Raw genomic sequence first — 24,457 nt, forward strand, 5'->3', positions numbered from 1 at the left:
TGACTTTTGCTAAAATTTCAAAATCAAAAGTTATCAAAACAAATTCTATGGGACTGAGAAATATTATTTTCTACTTTTTAGTCCATTTATAAAAGAGTTGTATATTAAAAAGTTTTTTTTATATTATTTATTTCTCGTGAGAGCGCTGTGAAAAGGTACACATGCATTTACATATGTATGTACATACAAACGAGCACCAATTAATTTTATTTAAAGAAATGGCGTGTCGTCTATTTCCGCTGTAGCAAACGTAGTACATAGGGCGACATCTAGATGTCATCTACCTCGCCCTATTCACTACAGCTGTCGCCCTATGCACTATGCTTTTTTATAGGAACTTTTCAAAGCTTTGCTTTGGTGTCGGACACACAACATTGAAAGTTTCTGGATCCCCAACATTGAAAGTTTCTGAACGCACAACATTGCAAGTTGATAAAAGCGTTGTAAAAGAGTTTCGTATCATATTATCTTTGTATTTTTGAGCGTAATTTTTGCGTGACATCATTTTGGTGCAATTGCGATAGAGACGACAAGTAAAACGCAAAGGAAAAAGATTTAAATAATGCGGAAAAATGTGTTAATATCAATATTAAATGGTCCAATTTTGCAGGAATTACAAATACATATTACATACATATACAAAGTTTAATTAAACTGGAACACTTGCAATGATTTTGGGCATGTACCCCTTTAGGTAAGTACGATTTTCAGCACATGCCGGATGTTGGAAAAATGCAAGAGGTTACATATATATATGTAGATTAGGCTGGGTCGATTTTATATGGGAGAAAATAAAAGGAATTTCACGGTATTGTAATAGTAGTATTATGTTGCCTTAGGTCTAAGCAAATTGTTATTGGCCACGAAAGATTAATTTAAAACTTATCTTTAGCCCGCGAAATTGATTCAAAGTGTAGGAATTTCGAAAATGAAGATTCGGCTCGTAATATCTATGGAATGCGTTAATTGTTATAAACATGGCGATATATCAAATTAAAGGTTATTAAATTTAGTATATCAGGTTCATACTATATCGTTTTTTAATAAGACTGCCAGTTTTTAAGATATTCCGGCAGGTTCTGCAATTCACTTTCGAGTGAATTTGAGTCAAGTTCGCTTTGAATTCAAGTTAGACAGGGGTTGAAATTCACTCGGAAGCGAATTGCAGACCCTGCCCGATTAAGATAAAACTTACAAAAACCATAAGTTTCCCTTATGAATTTTCAATTAATATAAAAAGTGAGACGAGATTTATTTCAAGCGTTTTTATGTTTTCGGATCTTTATATAATATTTAAAAAACTATGGATTTGGTCACACCGATTTGGTCGTGGTGAATGAAGTCAAACATGTATTGTCCAAGATTAGAAATCGTTTTAAAAGTCAATAGTAATTTCTAGCACATTAGTATTTACATACATTAAGAAAATACAATTAGGGTAAGAAACGTCCATTTTAAGTCCATTTATGCAGTCTTGAAAATTGGAGCGGAATGGTTTCATTAGTCACAGAAGAAGCACATTTTTCGCGGTTCCTAAATTTGCTAAGTGTTTAAATATAAATATTTTAGTTAATTGCATTATGTGAAAAATTGACTGTAGGTTAATGCAATAGTCTTTAACATATCCTGGGAAATCCTTCTGAGGACTCTCCAATTGGACGATATTGCTTTGCATTCAGCTTGAACAAAAAAAGTCGCTCCCTGGCACACTTTACGGTAACACACTTTTGAAGAGAAATTTTTGTAGAAAAAAACTGGAGATTCACCTAAATTTTTCGATATAACTTTGGTAAATATTACTCGATCGGTATGTAATAAATACCAAATTTAAGGCGAGACTTACTGTTACTGACTTATGATTATATTATGAAACTCGTTCACATTATAAAAAAATTAATAAAAAATAAAAAATGGTCAACCAAAATTTTTGTGAACTCCCTATATTTGCAATTTTCGTATTGTATGCATAAACATATGTAAACCAATTAGTGTTTCTAAAAGTTGTGCCTGCCATACTCAATTGCATAAACAAAATGTTTCCACGGTGATGGAAAATAATGGCTTTTCTATTAGAGCTACCGAAATTGTTCCTAAATTTGCAAAAATTGGCAAACAGCGACCTAAATACACCCAGAAATATGAATGCTGGACCCGAATCGGGGCATTCGTGACCGAGTGATTACTCGTTTCGAATAGAAAGAAACAAAATGGCAGCAGTTTTCTCTGCAATATAATTTAAACGAGTGAAGCGCACTCGCTATCGAATGTCGCGATCTCAAAATCAAATTTCGATTCGAGTTCCGTTCGATATCGAATGCCGCGATTCGGGCCCTGTTCTTTACATCTTTTGACGAAAGACCAGTGCAATTTTAAACAAAACAATTACAATTTGGTTGAAAAACAGATAGTTTGAGATTAACGATAAGCTAAAGGGCTGCGAGAAATGATGTTTGACTTTATCTTTTGCGTTAACGGATTTATTATCTAATAATATGCACCAAACATTTTTGCTAAACCCAGAATTTTTAACAAGAATTGGTCTTATTCGACCAGTATGCTGTGTGTCCCTTCGCGGTCGATGCACGAACTCTTACAATTCAAATAAAAGACTAATATTTTGCAGGCTTGTTGTTGACTTCATGATACAATATATTTTCACCATTACCAAGAGATTTGATAAAAATTAGTTTTTCGACCCGCCCTAATGTAGATATGTACAGAAAAAAACGATTATAAGTGCACGCTTGCCTTTTGTTTTTACTTTGACTTGTAATGTTTCAATAGTTGTGTAAAACTGCGCAGAAATATTAACGCACAAATAGTTAAATTGGAAATGTTTAATTATTTGCCCACTGTTTTTGGGTTAGTGCGCGGAGTTGCAGGGGGCGTCTTGATATCTCAGTCCCATAGAATTTGTTTTGATAACTTTTGATTTTGAAATTTTAGCAAAAGTCGTTATAAACAATTTATGAGACTGAAAATGAAAAGCGTGGGGCGCATGTAACAGACCTGAATCGATATGAAGAGTCATATATGTATGTATGTGGGTATATGAATAACAACCGCTTAAAATCGATCTCAAATTTCAAAAAATAACGTCAAAATGACGACAAAATCGTCAATTCGGCAACGCTGCACACAGCTGATTCTGTCAAAAAAACAAAGAGCGGATTAGCGGAATCGCGAGTATCTGTTTCTCTCAAACGTGATTTAGTATCATATCCAGTGTTGCCACACAATTTTTTTTTATTTTTTACCAAAATCACCGAAAAAAGTTACCAAATTCAACAAAAAATTACCAAACTTATTTTATGTGCAGAACTGTGCAAACATACATATCGAGGCCTAGCCGCCAAAATAACGTAAGCGACATTTTTTCAAAATTTTCTTTTAATGCAGAAATATTCCTAGAGCATAGATGCCTTTCTGCATCAAAATGAAATTTTTGAAAAAATTGTCGCTTACGTTATTTTGGCAGTCTGGGCTCGATATGTCTGTACATATGTATATCCGAAGATACAAAGCTTTTTAGGCAATCAGAGCTCCATTCACCTAAAATTTTTAGGAAAGTTTGTTAAATTTTTTTAAATATTGAACAAAGTTTGAAATTTTAATTTTTTTTAAGTTCTGTTAAAGAAACAATATTAAAAAAAAATACCAAAATTAAATTACAAAAAAAAATAATATGTTAAAACTTGTCAAAATATGGTGCGGCTTAATTTTTTCGACCACTGTATGTAAACAAGTGACAAGAGAATATATCAAAAAATCAACGCTTGAAGGAAAGCTTTCGACTCACACATAGACAGAGTGAAGTCCCCCGCTGAACGAGAACATACATATTTACGTAGAATTGAGTAGTCCACTTGCAAACAGCGTTATGTGATTTTATAATAGTAAGCCATAAATTAAAAAAAAACCTCTATAACAACAAGTAAAATCCAAATTGTATCTTTCTTTTTATTATCTGAAAATTTGGACAAATAAGAGCTTAATAACATTAAAAAACCAAATCGCAGTATGGTAGTTTTTGCAAATTTTTTATATAAAAAATTAATATAGCGAGTTTTGAAACAGTAACTTTTACATAGCCAGCTTTTTATAGCTTTTCGCGCTCTCTCTTCCTTGAAGATTGGTCGGCTTCTTTTTTACGACGCCTTCCACTAGGCACCGAAACTACCACGTTTACTTTACCACTTTACCAGAAGATGGAGACATTTTAACTTGTATAAATACGTACAATAAATATTGTAGCGACTTTTGAAAGTGTATATATACATACAGTGAGTATTATAGCGACTTTTGATAGAGTAGCTAACATTTGGTGCAATATATTTCAGAATATATAAGGATTTTGCACTGTATTGTTAGTGGACATGAAACTATTTTAAATACTAGTACGTTGACCACCAAAAACTAAAAATCGGAAAAATTTTACATAAAGCACTTTGCAAGTGGACTCCTCAATTCTACTCTATATATGGTTGCCAGGTACACCGGAAAATTTATGTTAGTAATTGCAAAGCTGACGAACTGACAGGGAAACGTAGGACTACCCAAAACATTCCAGGAAAGGACACGGTGGATATACTTAGCAATAGCCACTTTCAAGCAGTTTGTTAAAGATCACACCATTCTAGTACCCAAGGAACGCTGGAACCACTTTCACCTTGCGAAACTTTCAGGATTACCTGGTATTTATATTAAAGGAAACGCTTATGGTCCACTTACTAATGTGGAATCAGAACTAATATTGACCTATTTGACATGTAAGACCGAATCGAAAAGTTACCAAATTGAAAAATTTATTATCAAACTTGATAAATAAAGAAAAAAATTACCAAAGCGGCAACACTTATCATATCATCCTTTCTCATCTCTTTGCCGGCCGCTCATAAGTGTGTATGTTTGTACGTGCATTAAACTACAATCAGGGTTGCCACTTCGAAAAATTATTACCAAAAGTGGTAGATAAAATTTTGGTTGGTAAAAAGGTATTTTTTTTCTCATTTTGGTAGATTTTTGTTAAAGTGTTTTGTTTGAAAAACGAATACAATTTTAGTTTCCGCTTTATTTTTCGTAGTTATTTTTATCTATTCTTTGTACGTGGTAATCACGAAAACTATTGAACAGATTTTGACGAGATTTTCTCCAATACACTCTGTGTCGATATTAGAGTGACCTTTTTTTACTGAGAACCTTAATAGGGTTGCCACCTGTCTAAAAAAAACTATAAGATCCACACCGTTCGTGAGACTACAAAAAGTGAGGTGTCAAATGAAAGCGATTGGCCCTTAGAAAAGCACACATGCCTTATTTTTTGAATAGGGTTGCCACCTGTTAATAAAAGTACTATATAAAATATCACTGAAAAGACACTGAATGTCACTTAGCCTCTACATGTGCAATAATGTATTATTTTTCTGAGTAGGGTTGCCACCTATTAAAAATTTAAAAGATTTTCGCCGTTCGTTGAATTACAAAATGAGTTACCCAATAAAAGGGCCTGGCCTTCGCATGTACAAAAGCTTTAATTTTTTGAATAGGGTTGCCACCTATTTAAAAATTACTATCTTCTATACATATTATAAGGAAAGTCGAGATATTTATACCACGCTAATCTCAAAAACTACTGAACGGATTTATACGAGATTTTTTAAGTATAATCTGTATCGATAAGAATATTATCTTTAGTACTTTAAATTCATATAGGGTTGCCACCTGTCTAAAAAATTATTAGATCCGCATTGTTCGTTGGATTACAAAAAATAAGGTGTCAAAGAAAAGGGATCGGCTTTTGGACTCGCCATAAAGCATACATTGTAAAAAGCCATGCAGACTACATATTTATATTTGTGGACGGTAGCCAACCACCACAAACTCCACAGCTTTGATTTGACGACTTTTGTACCATATTCGAGAGGATGTGTGAGTGTGGCTTCTTCGGAAACACATATTCTAGGTAAGTAAAACATAATTTAACTGAACTTTTAAATGTATTGTAATTTGGGCACGGTTGTATATTAGGTACGTAACAGCGCGGGAAGATGCCGCATGAATTAGCGACTGGCGACTCTTTCCACTGGTGCATTGCCTCATACCAGCACTAAAAAGAATCAGGTACTAACTCAAATAAGTTGGTAGTGAAGTTTATTTATGTATTTATAGAAACTGCTTTTGTATGTAGGTCATTGTCAGCAAACTAAACCAGCAACTGTCTACATTCACCATGGAAATACATATACCTACTAGAATTCACCAAGGAAAGGCCAACATAGTTCCATGTAGAAGCAAGCATGTAGATAGTTTATTGTTTATTTTACTAGAGTATAAGTATAATTACAGCTATATGTGCACACAGATTTGTATTTATACATAATACATATTAGTTAAAAATGAAACTAAAATGAAATACTGAAAAAGATATTACAATTGTTATGACAGACGAGGTACCAACTATTGTCCAAATTCTCAATATCTTCACTGGTAAAGTGCTTCATGCACACATAGCTCAATTTGGTGTTTAATGCATCTCCCCGCCGGCAGAACTCCTTCCACCTTTTCGCCAGGTTTGCGTCCGTACGAAACGAAAAAAAAACTTATACCGCACGCTTTTCTTTTGTTTTTAACCGACTTCCAAAAAAGGAGGAGGTTATCAGTTCGACGGAATATTTTTTTTTTATGTATGTTACCGCATAACTTTGGGCCACGTCAACCGATTCGATAATTCTTTTTGCATCGGAAAGGTAGTGTCTCAGAGGTGGTCCCATACTAATCTGGTTGAGATCCGATCAGTGGATCATGAGATATATATATATATATATATTTTTTATATGGGAGTTGAAGTCGGTTTTTTTTTTGCTAAAAATTACTTGTTACTATGCCACTGCACACTTCATTTTGCTTTGTAATGTCTCAATAATTGTTTAAAACAAAGCAGAAATATTAACGCACAAATATTAAAATTGTTATTTGGTTTTTCTCGTATGCTCGCAATCAACGATTGCACCAAGATGACGTCACGCACACAGCTGATTCTGTCAAAATCACAAAGAGCGGATTAGCGGTACAGCGATGGGCGCAATCTCCATTTCTCTCAATCGTGTTGTATAGTACCTAAATAGTCCCGGACCATTTTGTGAATCTCGGGATCCCGGGATATCTCGGGATATTACTACCATTAATTTAAATATGCTAACAAACTAGTTTTTTAGTCTTGCTTTAGTGCGGATACTAGAAATAAAATTTAATTTGTATTTTTAACCAAATAAATATAAATGTCTTTGTTGTTGTTGTAGCGGCTACAACAACCCCGCCCAGATCGGTTGATATCTCAGTCGTCGTCGAGTTCCACTAACGGCAGCCCCAAGAAGCGTGCAGCGTTTATCGGGTCGGTCCACAGGGACGACGACGTTAGGGTTGTGTGGTTTACCGGGCATGCGTAGAGATGTTTCGAGTCGTGCGGGGTCTCTCCGCATGCCGGACATTCATTCGGCACATCCCCATTTAGCCTACTCAGGTAGGAGTTTAGCCTGCTGCAGTAGCCAGAGCGAAGTTGGGCTATGGTTGTTCTGGTCTCCCGAGGCAGATGGAGCTCCGTCGCGTCGGTGTCCGGTGTTTGTGTGCCTAGAACGGCATTCACAGCTCTAGAGTCTACATAACTCGAGACTGCGTCCATGTGAATGCCGTTCAGGGCCTGTCTGTAAGCTGACGGGTCCAGAGGCTGCTTAATGAACCTCTGGACTTCGTCCGTCAGTTCATATAGATGCCTCCTGTCGTGCCTTGGCGAGGGCTCCTCTGCAAGCAGCTGTATATTTGGTTGGCCACATCTGTGGCTCCCAACCAGAAACTGCTTGCAGAGCATCGTGTTGTGCTCCCTAATTGGGAGCATTTTCGCCTCATCGTGGAGGTGGTGTTCTGGTGACATCAGGAGGCATCCGGTCGCTGTCCTAAGTGCTGTGTTTTGTACTGTCTGTAGTCCACTGCGTCCTACTAGTCCCCGGCGACCACACTGGTGCTGCGTAGTTTAAAACCGGCCGGCCTATTGCCTTGTATGTTGCCAGCAACGTTTCTTTGTCTTTGCCCCAAGTACTGCCGGCTAGCGACTTGAGGACCTTGTTGCGGCTCTGTACTTTATTGACAATAGCGGTTGCGTGCGCAGAGAAGGAGAGCAGGCTGTCGAATGTTACTCCGAGTATTTTGGGGTTATTCACCGTCGGAATTGGTGTGTCATCGACGTGAATCCCCAGCGGTAGCCTGACCTCCTTCGTCCAGGTTGTGAACAGGGTCGCGGAGGATTTCGTAGGGGAGAGGGCTAGACACTTTGCAGTGAAGAAGCGAGAAAGTTCGGAGAGATACCCGTTTACTTTCGAACACAGGTCATCAATTCCATTCCCAGTCGCCATGATCGAGCAATCGTCGGCATAAGAGACAATCGAGACTCCCTCTGGTGGTTGAGGGAGCTTTGAAATGTAAAAGTTAAACAGTAGCGGGGAAAGGACACCACCCTGTGGAACCCCCTGTTTTATTTTTCTGAGTTTGCTCGATTTGTCTCTAAACATTACCGACGAGTGTCGACCACTCAGATAATTTGCCGACCACCGTTTGAGCCTCTGTGGGAGAGACGTCGGTTGGTGTGGAGAGAGCAGCGAAGGTATTTTCAGTAAATTCCGCGAAACCTTTCCAATCAGCTCTAGAAAAGTTGATATATGTTCGGTGCTCCGCGGAAGCAAAGTCGGTTGGTTTATCGATCGAGATCATGGTGTAATGAACTGAAGGTGGCGCATTCCCGAAACCGCTACTTCGGTTTTGCCGACTTTGACGTTTATGGCAATACGTAAACAAACTTTTTGTTTATAAACAAGTGCAAACGTATTGCAAACGTATTGTGTACTTTCAAGTGAAAAATCGAAGTAATTCGTGCGTTCTGAAGTAAAAAACGTTTTATTTGTAATAAAAACTTTATTAAAATGTCGTGTCGTGTGTTGAATTACAGCAGCCGTAGGGGCAAAGGCCCCAAATGCACTTTTTTTTTGTTTCCCCGCCTTGGCCAGAAAGTGGGTAGAGTTCTGCCGGCAGGAGAAGCCATACAATTTAGACACCAGCGTAAGGAAAACGTTGAATTACCACAAATTACAAATTAAAGTCGGAGGTAAGCAAGCATCGACCACTTTCTGCAGGAAAACATGCGCTGCGACAAGATATTATCACTTTTTTGGCACCTGCAATACAAACACGAAAATTCTAAATAGTTAATTAATAAGGCCTATTCTTTTGTACACATTTTAAGAGTGGTTGTATATTTTTTGTTAACGTTGTGCTTAATTTGCCATATTCAAAGATGGCTTGAGAAATTGGTGAATCGTGAAGAAAACACGTTTTCTCACTGCAAATTCACAACTGTCAACTCATTGTTCTTCGCCATATTCTTTGTTTACCCGTTGCCACAAATGTCATTCTGCGCAATCTTGTATTCTATCGTTCTTGGATCGAGATGACTATGGGCAGATGGTCTGATGCCAAAGTCAGCATAGGTCGCCATGATATGCTGTGTATCAGACCAGCGCTGACTATTGTTATGTCTGGCGAGCTGCAGCAGCTGCCCATAATCCTGGTGGGTGCGTCGTCGTTCATTGTGCAGAATGTCGAATCGTCTATCTGCTCAGTCCAGTCTGTTCCCCTACGATCGTTTGACAGGCTTGAGTGCCAAAGATCGTGATGCGCATTAAAGTCGCCTACTATCATACGGTTTTCACCTCTGAGGAGCCCACCTATGTCAGGGTGATATCCTGCCGGGCAGCAGGTGACAGGGGATATATAATCGTTAAATATTTCGAGCTCAACATCGCCTGATCGGATAGCAATGCCCTGACATTAGTGGTATCCCTGCGGTCGATGTCTGCTTCGATAAGACTATACTGCACGGTGTGGTGCGTGATGAACGCTAATCCACCACCATTATCCCGCTCGCGATCTCGACGGTGCACGTTGTACCCGGCACAATTCAACAGTGTTGAATTGCTGTGAAACTTCGTCTCTTGGACCGCAGCTATCAATATGCCATGCCTTCCCATGAAGACGGTTATATCCTCGATCTTTCTCTCAAGCTCGTTACAGTTAAATTGAAGGAGCTTCATGTGGTTCGGGAGACGGGTGGTAAATCGGGGTGTTAGGGATGTGTGTGGTCGTGCCGCAGTTGGCTGTGTGCGCTGCTGAGGTGCTTTCCGCCCTGTGGTGGTGGCGGGAGGCGTCGCAGTTGAGGTCTGCGACCGAGCAGCGCAACACGGGCCCTCGAAGTTCCTCGTCCAATCTCGCGTGGTGCGCAGACCTGAGTATGCCCTAAAGTGGCACCAGCCAAGGCAGGTGTTGCACTTGACTGATGTCACATTACGGAATATCCTGGACTGACATACCGTGCAGATTGTAGGAGGAACCAGGAGTTGTTGGCGGCGGCGTGTGGGTGGTGGTGCGGTTGTGTGTGTTCTGTGGTATGAGCAGTTGTTGTGTGGTCTATTGTGTTATGTTGTTATGCTGTGGTGTTTGTGTGAGACTGCTCAGGTGGACTGGGGTTAGCCGTGGAGGCTGCTCTGTTTGAGCAGCAGGGGGCCACAAAAGGCGTGGTCCACTGCCGATGTGTCCGTAGCCCTGAGCAGACTCTGAGGTGACTCCACCCCTCGCAAGCATTGCACTTGACTGAGGTGGAGTTGTGGTGTAGTCGTCTCTGGCATACACAGCAGGTGTAGGTTTCTGGCCCTGGGTTTGGCTCGATGCCAGTCCTGAGTAGAAGAAAACGTAGCGAATGTAGCCCTATGGACGAACAACTACTGAGATACTTCGCCGTCCTAAACGGGGTTAGATCGCCGAAACAACAGCCCTTGGTCGGGTAAAACCCGAGTTATTCCGGTACGTAGAACCGGCTGTCGTGGGAATTTATAAATGTCGTTCTTTTATATCAGTTAAAAAAAAAGAAGCTAATTACAAAGACAATAAACTAAAAACTATGGAACTGAAATTCATTCACATTGCAGTCGCAGACATTTTTACAAAAAGTAAAAAATAAGAGATCATCTTTACACTTGCATATAGTATATACATATAGTTTTGTATAAATATAAGTCGGACGGATTTTGTAAAAAAAATGATTCGCTTCAAATTTTGTATGAAATAAGCTAGCACGTATTCTCTATAAAAAACATTTCAAAAAACGGGCGTTTTTCATGAACTATTTGTAAAATATTTTTTTTTTTTATTACGAGATGGTTTATTTTGTGAGAGTGTGAGAACTAAACAAGGATTGGGGTAATTTTTGATCCCAAATTTACTGGTCTTCACTATGCAAATCAACTTCGAAGAGTTCAGCGGTTAAAAGCTAAGTTAACTTTAGGACAATTATGACCATAATAATAATAGAAGTGTTAAGCCTGTTTCTTTAGCTTTAAAATAGCGTTAAGATGAAGTCTCTACGATGAGCAGAACCCGAGATATAACAAATTAAAAAAGTACATGATTAGTCAGAATCACGAAAAAATCCAAACTTTGGCAGATCATACATATGTATATCCGAAGAAAAAAAGTGAAGCCAATCGAAATTGGGAAACCTTATTTGGTGTCCGTTATGAAAAAGAATGCCTCATTTATTTGTTGTGATATATTTTAATATAGAATAATAGTAGTGTTAGAATTGTATTATGTATATTATTTTATTATTTGTAGGGTTGCAATTTTATAAATCTTTTATGCCATTACAATGTCTGAATTTAGTTTTATTTTAATTTGGTCGTAAATTAAATTATATCCCTTGGTCCCGGGATCTCGAAGGCTTGATCCCGCGATGTCGGGACTGAAAAAAGTGCTCGGGACTCCCGGTATTCGGGATCCCAAATCCCGGTACTCCCGGTATTCGGGATCCCGAATCCCGGTACTAGATGCCTTACACTCAGTATGCACGATAGGGAGGTTGCGCCCATCGCGGTACCGCTAATCCGCTCTTTGTGAATTTGACAGAATCAGCTGTGTGCATGACGTCATCTTGGTGCAATTGTTGATCGAGGGAAACCAAATAACGATTTAACTGGGTACGGTTTAGTTATTTTCCTAATGATTTCAGGCTATTGTGTCCGAATGGGTGACCCTATCCAAACAATTTTACACACACTTGTAGTCAAGGGTCTACACTTTATTGCAAAGCCTAATTTTGTAATTTGCGGCCACTAATTTATTAATAAATTCGGTCTGAAAAATGCACTTTTTTGAGAATTTCGGAGTGAGTTCTTCGCAAATATAATGTGGATGGCGTAGCCGGAGTTGTATGCGCAATAAATGCTGAATACCTTTGACAATAGAAAGGCGTTCTGCACCAAATACTGTTTATCGAGTTTATATTTCCGGTTTCAAAATGCTAATTTCTTACCATCTTCCAATGGTTCCCCAGGCGTATGTGGAAGGTTTCGAGGGACCAGGTGAGACTTTAAAAATTGTGAACTGTGCTCTAGTGGGTTAGATATCAAGACCCTCGCCCCCTCCTTCTCTGCGCACTAACCCAAAAACAGTAGGCAAATAACTAAACATATCCCATTTTACTATGTGTGCGTTAATATTTCTGCACAGTTTGACACAATTATTGAAACATTACCAAGGCAAAATGAAGTCTGCAGTGGCAAATTGTAAAAGTGAAAACTAAAGGCAAGCGTGCGATATAAGTAAGTTTTTTTTCTGTACATATCTACATACCTGCATTTTTTCAACATCCGGCATTTGCTGAAAATCGTACTTACCTAGAGGGCTACATGCGCAAAATCATTGCTACGTGTTCCTATTTAATTAGACATTGAATATTTATTAATTCCTGCAAAATCGCACCATTTAATGTTTATATTAACACATTCTGCCGCTTTATTTACATATTTTCCTATGCGTTTTGGCATTTCTCTCTCGCAATTGCACCCAGATGACGTCACGTAAAAATTACGCTCAAAAACCCTTTCTCATGGGCGCAATCTTGTATTCTATCATTCTTGCTCATTACTAATACAAACATTAGAAGAGCATTCATGTACATCAGCGTTGGGCAGAGAGAGCTTTTACCTTGCTCGCGCCTATACAAAATGTATAGAAAGCTTAAAAGAGCTTTGCCCGCGGGCAAGGCAGTGCCCATCAGTGAGGTACATGCATATACATACTGACCAAGAATGATAGAATACAAGATTGTGCCCATCAGAGACAATTTTTGAGAAAAGCTTTTGTGTGGCGTCACACTGCACATTAGGTCAAATGATTCATTTGGCTGTACGAAAGCCCAATCTCGGAAACGCAGTTTTACATTATTTTTTGATGCCATTCTGTAGGGAATACTCCAAAATAACAGAAACTGAACTTTGTTTTTGTAAAATAAAAATCACCGTTAGACAGCAATTAAAGAAAGTTACACTTTCAAAACGTTGTTTGCGCACGGGTTTATTTCTTATGTTTAAAGTGCATTTTTTTTTATAAAGTTGGAATTATTAAAGGAAACATTTTAATGGAAAACAAAAATATAAGTGAGAATCTATGTCCTAATTAAAAAAAAGTGACTTTTCATCAGTTGTTTGCAAAACAAACTGACTTATTTGCATAACCTCAAAAATTTTCTGATTTATTTCCATTTATGATTTAATGTAAGCTTTTACAATTTTGTCAACTTTCGGCAAACAAAATGGAAATGGAAATGGATAAACTGGGATGTAATGAGTTGATCATATTTTACTTAAACCGCCTTTGTAGCCGTTTTCAAGAAAAACATTTTTTTCTGGGCTATCATGCTATTACAAAAGGCGAGATGTTTGTACTTTGGCTGATTGGATGTTCAATGAAAGAAAGGCTTTCTTCGGTTGTCAACCATGTTGAAAAACAAATTTAGTGCTGTTGATATTTGCGAAAGCTTCATGAAACTCTTAGAAGAAAAAACGCGCATTTTTTGCAATTATTTATCAAACAAAGACGAAAATTGTGGAGTTATTATGCCGTTTCTTACTGATGAAGTTGTTTTAGAAATCAAAGCCAAGTGTCTCGACCAGCAGCCGCATTCTAACTTTCGCTATCGCTTAAATATGCTAAAATTTGGCTATCCCCAAAAATTGCGGTTCTGTCCTCCTCTTCGCTAAAAATAACTTTTAACTAAATTTTAGTATTTTATCCGGCCGCCAGTGACGCTGTACAACAACAGCAGCTGTCAAAATTTGGTTACATCTTAATGGTGGTAAATAGTCCCTTTTAATGGTGATAAATAATGAAAATGGAAGTATGTGATAGCAAAAAAAATACCAGCCTCAATTTGGATTACATTTCATCTCCTGTAGCATAGCTATGTTACAAAGACACTCGCGCCGATTCGCAAAGACTATTGATGAGCAGCCTTCGCAAAAAGGCAAATCCTTGAGCGAATCTACAGATTGCAATTTCGAAATTTTTTGCTTAAGGTGAATAGAGTTTTGAACATTGTCTTCGTAAATTGTTTAAAAAAAAATCGTATTCTTTACACGAAGTTACCAGCGGTTTTTAGTAAATGTGTTATAATGCAGCATTTGCATTCTGAATATAATTAATATCGGTGGACAATTTGAGAAAAATCTCAAGTGAAAATGAAGGGTTTCATGAAGACTAACTGCTTTAGGAATCTCTCCTCAAGGTATGTCTATACATATAATAAAATTGTAACAGGTCGATGTCTGTACATTATAGATATTAAAGAAAAATTAATGTGGGGGGTCTTTATTAGAGCACCAGAAGCCAAATCAACCATTTTTAGAATTTTTGTCTGTCTGTATGTTTGTTCGCGCATCACTCGAAAACGAATGCATGGATTTGAATGCAGTTTTAACCGATGTGTTGCTAGAGGTCTAACTTAAAATTTAGGAAGAAAAAAATTAGAGAGTTGCCACCTGTTTGAAAATTGGAGTTTAAGTAAATTGATAAGAAAAAATTAATATTGCAATATGGGCGTCAAAAGAAAGAGGCTGAAGAAGGCTTACAGCCAAAAATATTTTTTTAGAGTTGCCACCTGTTTGAAAATTTACATTTAATTTAATTTATAAGATAAATTGAATATTGCAATATGGGTATCAAACTGAAGGGGTTTAGGAAATTTTATTGCCGAAAATAGTTTTAGGGAGGGCTGCCACCAGGGCTGTCACCTGTTTTGTATTAAATTGATAAAATAAATGAAATCTATATCTACATCTATACATCTATACATATAATAAAATTGTAACAGGTCGATGTCTGTACATTATAGATATTAAAGAAAAATTAATGTGGGGGGGTCTTTATTAGAGCACCAGAAGCCAAATCAACCATTTTTAGATTTTTTGTCTGTCTGTCTGTCTGTCTGTCTGTATGTTTGTTCGCGCATCACTCGAAAACGAATGCATGGATTTGAATGCAGTTTTCACCGATGTATTGCTAGAGGTCTAACTTAAAATATAGGAAGAAAAAAATTAGAGAGTTGCCACCTGTTTGAAAATCGGAGTTTAAGTAAATTGATAAGAAAAAATGAATATTGCAATATGGGCGTCAAAAGAACGAGGCTGAAGAAGGCTTACAGCCAAAAATATTTTTTTAGAGTTGCCACCTGTTTGAAAATTTACATTTAATTTAATTTATAAGATAAATTGAATATTGCAATATGGGTATCAAACTGAAGGGGTTTAGGAAATTTTATTGCCGAAAATGTTTTTAGGGAGGGCTGCCACCTGTTTGAAAAATTTTATTGTATTAAATTGATAAAATAAATGAAATCTATATCTACATCTATACATATAATAAAATTGTAACAGGTCGATGTCTGTACCTTATAGATATTGAAGAAAAATTAATATATTGGGTTTTTATTAAAGCTACAGAAGCCAAATAAACAATTTTTAGAATTTTTGAATCTCTGTCTGTCTGTATATTTGTACGCGCATCAGTCGAAAACATGGAATTGAATGCAGTTTTCACCGATGTATCGCTAGAGATCTAGCTTCCAATATAGAAGAAAAAATTAGAGAGTTGCCACCTGTGTTTAAAATTTCAATTTAGGTCAATTGATACGGTAAAGTGAATACTGCAATATGGCTGTCAAAAGAAAGAAATTTACAAAGGCTTACAGCTGAAAATATTTTTGTGGAAGGTTGCCACCTATTTGAAAACTTTAATTTAATTTAATTGATAGCATAAATTAAATATTGCAATATTGGCATCAAACTAAAGAGGCTGGGGAATTTTAATGCTGAAAATATTTTTAGAGGATTTGCCAACTGATTGAAAAGTTTTATTCATTAAAATTTGTAAAATAAATGAAATAATGCAGTACGAATATTAAACTAAAGAGAATTAGGAAGCTTACTTTTGAAAATATTCTTGAAGCAGGTTGCCACTTATTTGAAAAGTTTAATTCTTAAATTTATAATATAACCTAAATGTTGCCATATGGGTATCAAACGAGAGTATTTGAGAATAATAAAATTGCAACAGGCCGATCTGTACATAATAGATGTTAAAGAAAAATTAATAGGGGGTTTATTAGATCAGTCAAATCTAAAATTTTGGTATGTTTGTCTGTATGTTTGTAAGCGCATCACGCAAAAGCTAATGTATGGAATTAAATGCAGTTTTCACCGATGTGCATATTGCTAGAGCTCTAATTGAAAATGTAGAATCCATTTTTTTTGTTTTAGTTTATAGTCGATCATTATTCCTAGGTATTTGAACGTATTAACTTTTTCCAGTGCGTCGTTGTTTATATTTAGAGTTAGCAACGGACCGTTCTCAAAATTTCGCCTTGATATAACCACAAACTTAATTTTTTTTTTTTTTTCTGTGTGGAAGGTTTTTTGCTAAAAAAAATTAAAACTTTTCGTTGTTGCTGCCAAAAAAATAAGAAATCTGAGACGTTCTCAGTTCTCTTTAGAATGTATTTCATTAAACTACTAAACGGCTGCATCGACTTGGTTCCAGCGTTGCCGTTTTGGTCCAATTGGACCAAAATTGGTAGCTTCATTTTCCTTCGGTAGTTTGATTGGTTTAATGAAGCTTTTGGTAGGCAAAAATATTTTGGAAATGCACCCAAATTAAGCACTAATATTTGTTCGCTTCACAACCAGCAAAAAAAAAACCGGAAATGGATCCGCAAAGGAAAAAAAGTGGAGGAAAATATGTAGCAGAAACACATGTTTTGAAACGGAGGCGTTTTTGTCTGTTTTTCTGAAAATTTTCTGGTTGAATTTTTTGTTCAATACGCTTTCCTTCTGCACTTGACAGATGCTTTTTAATAGTTCGGAAAAGGATAAATTAAGGAATTACCTGACGGCATCGAACACGGCACCTTCAGAAAGCTAACAAATACTAGCACACTATTCTGCACTGCTACTTGAAAAACTTAAATACAGTTTTTGCTTTCAAATTACGTCGTCATATTCAAACGTTTTCCAGATACGAAATAGAACGAAAACTGTAGCCGTTTCTGTTCGTTTCTGGATACGAAAACCGCATTGCCTTTTGACCGATTTTGAATACGTGAATTAACGAAAATTGTAGTCGTTTCCTGTTCGTTCCCGGATACGAAAATTGTACGAGATTGTACTGCACTCAGTAAAATTTACGTTTCTCTGCTTGCTGGGTCACTTTGCGTTTCCACGTTCAAAAATTGCTTTCAATTTGGTCACACGTAAGAGTTGTCCAAGTATGAGTTTACTCACTTCCCAAAGACATGATCGATCAGCTGTTGAAATTTAACGAAAAATTGCCTATCTTGAGAGAAAGATTTTAATTTTTACTGCTGATTTGCGTAGCTAAAAACCCTTAAATTCAAGAAATTTCGTTTTAATGATGGAAAGATGTTTGGTAGTTTGAAAACTGATTTGGTAGGCATTTTGGTACATAAACATTTGCTCAAGTGGCAACACTGCTTGGTTTATATCTGGCATCACGTTGAAAATAAATATTCTGACCAAAAATTTACTCGGTATGTAGCTCGGGATATTCCTAAAGTTCTTATACAGACTAAAACCAATATATCTCTAAAACCGATCACGCTGGGGAACTGAGACTTAGCACTGATGCATATATTGCAAATGCATTGGGAAAGGGGGCGTGGCTCCTTCCTTCCATACAAACTGAACTTCTCATATAGCTTATCTCTGGAACTGCACACGCTAACGTTCTGAAATTCTACACAGCTACATATGTTATCAATACCGTAGTTATGGCGAAAAGTGGTAATTATTGGAAAGGCTGGATAGATATACATTTACGTAAACGCGCAAGTATCATTCGATTGGGAACCATTTTCTCCTAGATTTCTAAATCCCATTGAACTATTGTAACTTTGTCTTTAATTTTCAGTAAGGTAAAATTTATGTGAAAATTTTGAAGAATTTTTTTAAATTTTTCACAAAGAATGGAGCTTTGCTTTTACGAGTCTCGCTATAAACTGTCCTATCTACATACCTGTTTTTGTTGTTCGTAATAAACTCAAAAAACACTGAATAGAGTTCCGTCAGATTGTCGGAGGTTATCTTACATACATATGTGGTCCAATTACATGCTACTAGAAAACTCGCTAGGTGGTGCTGAAGTAGAATTATTTATAAAAATCGTATTTATTAACCGATTTCGTTCAAATTTTAAATGTGGGCTATGTACCTGTATGATGGAAAATTCTTTTGATAAAAATTTACCCGATTAGTGCCGCTGGAGTTAAGGTTGAAATTCATAACACGTATTCATTTTATGGTAAGCAATGGTTCTGCAGAAAATGAACCCAATGGATGGCGCTGCAGCCGAAATGTACAGAAACCCCGTGTGGTTGGTCTACTTTGGCCCTATGTGTAAGTTATACGAATTTAGTTTTCAGATGTCTAAATGAAGGATGGGGCTAAGTTTTTCTGACGCCCTCATGCACGATGATGCGGTCCTGCATCTACCCAGAAATCAGTTCATAAATTTTACCATAAATTGTTAAAGTGGTGAATTAACAAGGAAAGATCACCGTAGGTATATCAATTGCTTCATTTGAAAGATACTTAAGAGATCACACGACTCATTTAGCAATGTACCGGAAAACTTTTCATCCTGTGGGACAGCGAGGATTCTTGACACTCCTATAACAGAAAACGCACTTCTGTGCTCTTGAGTTTCCCTATAAGAATTTTTATTGGCATACGCATCGCACCAATGTTGAAGCTGCAAGATCATAGAAGAATATTACGCACGCTTGGCAGAGATCTCACAGGTGGAAATAAGACCAACGGTAATGCTCATGACACCGAAAGGGATTGGTATTCCATATGGTATCACAGCGTTACTGTTATTGGCCTATGTGTGAGGAGGTGGTTTCAACTTAAATCAAAAATTTTGACTTTACAGACTAATTTTGTTTTTAAACGCTCTTTTGCATTGGCCAACGCAAAAGCTCTTATTTGGCGCCGCGAAGTAAGCGGGCATTGGCTAATAGTAAATATATATATATATATTTTTAAATTAAGGGACTTCGATAATATTTTTTTTAATCCCTAGATGAAACCATTTATGTACATATGACCATACTTATTTTATTTGTGTAGCTCAACCCGCGTCTAGGTTTATATTTGGTTCACTGTATGTGTATCTCGGTAATCGATTTATCAATTTGTACCAAACGCAGTACAATTATTGACCTTGGCATAAAAAAGCTATATGTTAAACATTTTCGAAATCGGACTAAAATTACGCCCACTTTACACTAAAAAAAAAAAAAAAACAACGCGTATAAAACTTTAATAACGCGTGGTGCGTTGTTTTAAAACGTTGCACCAGGTTAGATTTTGTATTCTAGCTCAAAGAGCGTATACTAAAAATTTCAGATACGTAAAGATTTTTGAAGTTTGCTAACATAGCAAAAGTGTTTTCAAATTTTCAATCTCACAAATACATTCTCAGTTTCAGTCTCAAATAAAGGAAAATTGAATATTTTCATCTATTGGTTTTTTTCTTTTACTTTTATTTGGAATTTGAGTTGCTCTCATAATTTCAATTTTATAAAGTAGACAAACTTCAAAAAATAATTGATGGCCGACGAATTGAGCGAGGGTTTTACCGTTAAATATTTGTATCATGGAAAGAACATAATACTTTTATCGAAAAAGTGAAATGGAAGCGTCCAAGTCAGATATTAAAAGTTTTTGCTACTGCTGTGGTAAATATCTACCAAAAAGTACATGTCCTTTAAAATTCATTACTTTACATCATCATCTGACTCATTTTACAAAGCAGGTATCCACTGAATCCGATAAGCACGGCGAACGCTACCATAAAGTGGCTCTTCCATTTGGATTGAGGTAGTAAATACTTGTAACACAAAAATATTTTAACTTATTCTAATTAAAAAACAATACAGATATAGAGGAAAAACAGTACCGAACGCAATTCTAACAGAAATTTTTTGATGGAGTAAGCACGTGTTTGAGGATCGCGATCATGAAGAATTTCGAGATGACGCAGTAGAGCCAGCATTGGAATCACACGTGGACGTCATGTGTGACTCAGATTCTGATAACAGCAAGAGTTATATATTTATAAGAGTTATATATATAAAATAAAACATAAAAAGTTGGTGCATATTTTTATTTTCTGTGGACTTGCAGATTCTTTGTACAAAGATTTCTGGCAGGATCCCTAGTGAAATTTTATGGCAGATAATTTTCTAGAAGATTTTAACCCTCTAGCGACCTTCAGAATGCCATTCCATTCGGACTTTCTAATAATAAAAGGGCCAAAACTACCCTTTTATGAGGAGATAACGAGTTAAAATGTTCTACAAAAATATTTCTCGTAAAATTTGACCACATGTCCCGAAACAATTGGGGTATTCACAACGGTGTCGTATTGTTGTATGCCGTAAACTTTAAACGCCTAAAAAATATATTAAGGGCGTTCAAAGAGTACCATCAAAGCCATATTATGAGTTTTTGCAGTTTTAGAAAAAAGCTGGTTGTAGTTTCAAGTTCTCTAAACATTTATTTAAGCTTTTAAAGTTTACGGTATACAACAATACGACACTTACGACATCGTTGTGAATCCCTCAAACATATTTCTCTCTGATATGTATTCTAACTCCTATTTTCATTTATTCTAAAGACACAGGCAAAATATTGCAAATTTAAAATGGCCATAGCAAATAAATGTGACCATAGAATGCAAAAAGGTTTTGAGGTTTTACTATATGGGTCTTGGTCTTTCATCCAGAGTTGGAGTAATTCCGCCCCAGACAATGACCCTCAAATTGTTGCACAGTGTAATTGTTGTTTGAATGAACTAAATTATTTATTATTTACGAATAAGGAAGACAACTATTTAATTTTTATTCGTCATTCGAAAAAATTTTGCCTAACTCTGATTAGTTTCATAATAGCTTAATTTTTTTTTATTATTAATTTCTGAAATAATCATGTTGGTGTTTTCTTTTCAGGATCCTGATCTTGGCTCTGAGCCACCGTCAGCTAAGCGTAAGCAAACGGTTCCATCGCCTTACAAAAGCGATGCAAGTTCAATGGCGTCGTCTGTCTATCCCTCGCCGATTAATGTGTTTGTCCACGAAATCGATACACGCAGTTCCTGTGACTACCTCTACGAAGAAACGGAATTCGATGCAAGCGCAGACTGCATTTCCGACAATAGCATACGACCGGACGACGAAGTCGCGAAAGAATACGATGAAGTCGTTACGGCAATAACGTCGCCATCAGCTTGCTCCGTAACCAGCTCCACAGAAGCGCATCACATATATGAATTGCATACCACCACCCAATTGGGCGAACGCACTCCTGGCCAGATAATTCAAATGACAAATAAAATGGATGCGGATGAAAACAATCCTGAGACAAAGTTAGTCAAGAAGTTGGACGACTATACAGGAACGCAATACAACTGTATGACTCCTGCTGCAGAACCAGAAGAGCTGCGGCAGTGTCCTTTGCCTGCACTAAGTTGGGCTAATGCCGACGATGTTTGGCAGCTGATGTGCAAAAAGGATCAACAAGCGGCCTACTTGCGATCAGGTTCAATGTTAGAATGTCATCCGAGTTTGCAGCCACGTATGCGTGCTATTTTGCTCGACTGGCTGATTGAGGTGTGTGAAGTGTATAAACTGCATCGAGAAACATATTATCTGGCAGTGGACTATTTGGATCGTTATCTCAGCGTGCAAAAGAATATACAGAAGACTCATCTGCAGCTGATTGGCATAACGTGTCTATTTGTAGCGGCGAAAGTAGAAGAAATTTACCCGCCCAAAATTGGAGAATTCGCCTATGTGACGGATGGCGCATGCCAAGAATCAGATATTTTGCAGCACGAAGTGTTGTTACTGCAGGCACTTGAATGGAGTATAAATCCGGTTACACCCATGGGTTGGTTAGGTGTCTACATGCAATTGAATGTGAATAATAGAACACCTTCATCATTCAAACGCGGTGCTCATAAAAGGAAATCAGCGCTATCGACCAGGGGTGATCCGAAAACCAACGATGACTTTATTTATCCACAATTTTCTGGAATGGAATTTGTCCAAACTGCACAGTTACTGGATTTATGTTCGTTGGATTTGGGGATTGCTGACTACGGATACTCCATTATTGCTGCGGCCGCCATGAGTCACACATTCAATAGGTATTTTCGGAAACATACCTTTTTTTATAAACAAGTAAATAAGTGTAAGTTCGGGCGAAACCGAACTTTATATACACGGCGCAGGTATCAAATATTGTCGTTTAAATTTTTTCTAAACTACCTTTGCATGTTAAGCAGGTGTGTTTTTCCCAATTTCAAACGTTTTCGATAATATGCTGAATTAGACTTAATGATATAAGGTGCGTTCGTTTAAAATCTCCAGTGAAAACCAACCAACTGCCGAATTCCGGCGAAATGTCATCTGTTCTCTCACAAGAGAAAAATATCCCAAATAGTACGCGAACAGAAAATTTGCAGAAACTTGCAAGTTAGACGAACAGCTGATATAATTTTTGTTTACATTCAAAAGTGTAAGATTCAAAACGTACGAAAAGTCATCACAAAGTGTTATATTGACACAGTTTATTGATTAAACAAATAACTACTTATTTCTTACAAGTTTAATCAGTCGCATCTTGTAATTTTTAACTTCCAAACCATCAAATTCAATTTTGTGATTTGCGTAAATGCCAACCAGCTGCTTTTGATCAGCTGTTTTCCTGTTGGCAAATTGCTGTTGGCAAAAATGTTTCCAGCAGAAACCAGCAGCTTCCCCTCAAAATAATATGTCACTTTGCTCTCTCAATTTCCCCTACTTTGCAAGTTTTTTGCGTACGCGAACGCAAAAACTTGTAAGTTTTGGTTAAACATGAACAATTAACAGCTACGCGAACGCAACTAAAATTGAATCAAGTTTGGTAGAAATCGATAAACTGATTACCGATATACACCTTGTAGTCATAAATTCCTTAAAGTCTATGCCTTATTTATTGTTAAGCGGTTGTTGTAAGTATTAACTTGGAGTACATTAGCATCCTCTGTTATTGAAATATCGGTTTTTCGTATGTCTATTCGGTACCAAAGTTATTAAGTGCACCGAGTTTGGTAGAAATTGATAAATCTGTTACCGAGATACACATTTGTTGTCATAAAGGTTCGGCGCCACGCCCATTATCAAACAATTTTTAATCTAATTTTCTCCTAAGTGGTTATTGCAATAGTCAATTTTATGTGATTCAATAGTTACGTATTTGGCCGAGCTTCTCCTCCGATTTGTGGCGTGCGCCTTGATGTTGTCACACAAAGCGGAGGGACCTACAGTTTTACGCCGACTCCGAACGGCGATTGTATTTTTATGAGAAGCTGTTTTTCATGGCAGAAATACACTCGGGGGTTTGCCATTGCCTGCCGAGGGACGACCGCTGTTAAGAAAAAACCTTTTTTCTATATTTTTGCGATGTTGCTTTGACCAGGGTTTGAACCCAGACATTGTGGAGTGGAAGCGCGCACTGCTTACCACTACACCACAGCGTTACCGTTATATGGTAGGTGGGGCGTCTGATTTCAAAGATTTTCAACGGATTTCTTAGCTAGACCCTATTCAAGGCTCGTAGCGAATTTCGTAAGGATTGGTAAAGCGGCTACTGAGATACAGCATTTCATCACAAGTGGGCGGGGTCACGCCCATTTTCCAGAAATTTCATGATGATATTCTTTTTTACCAACATTTTGGATCCAATATTTACTGAAATATCGTAGTTCTCTTTCGAAAATACCGTTATATGGGAAGTGGGTGTGGTTACGGTCCGATTTCGTCCATTTTCAATACCAACCTACCTTGGATAAACTTCTTCCCAAATTTCGTTGAGATATCTAAATTTTTGCTCTAGTAGTCGTGTACAAGGACGGACGGCCGGACAGACAGACATGCCTTAATCGACTTCTCTTTTCACTCTGA

At 37.1% G+C, this 24,457-nt stretch overlaps 1 protein-coding gene across 2 annotated transcripts in view; it reads left to right on the forward strand.

Moving 5' to 3' along the window:
- LOC108360155 (G1/S-specific cyclin-E-like) overlaps nucleotides 1-24,457 on the forward strand; it is a 35,092-nt gene that overhangs the window by 8,581 nt on the left and 2,054 nt on the right. For both annotated transcript variants that reach the window (XM_017612340.1, XM_017612339.1), the window contains exon 2: nucleotides 21,461-22,659. In XM_017612340.1, the coding sequence (XP_017467829.1) occupies nucleotides 21,542-22,659 (1,118 nt within the window). In that variant the 5' untranslated portion in view covers nucleotides 21,461-21,541. The remainder of the gene's footprint in view (nucleotides 1-21,460; nucleotides 22,660-24,457) is intronic.

The sequence above is a fragment of the Rhagoletis zephyria genome, unplaced genomic scaffold, assembly GCF_001687245.7.
Source record: "Rhagoletis zephyria isolate East Lansing unplaced genomic scaffold, Rhagoletis_zephyria_1.1 Rzeph_scaffold_00528, whole genome shotgun sequence".
Lineage (NCBI taxonomy): Eukaryota > Metazoa > Arthropoda > Insecta > Diptera > Tephritidae > Rhagoletis > Rhagoletis zephyria.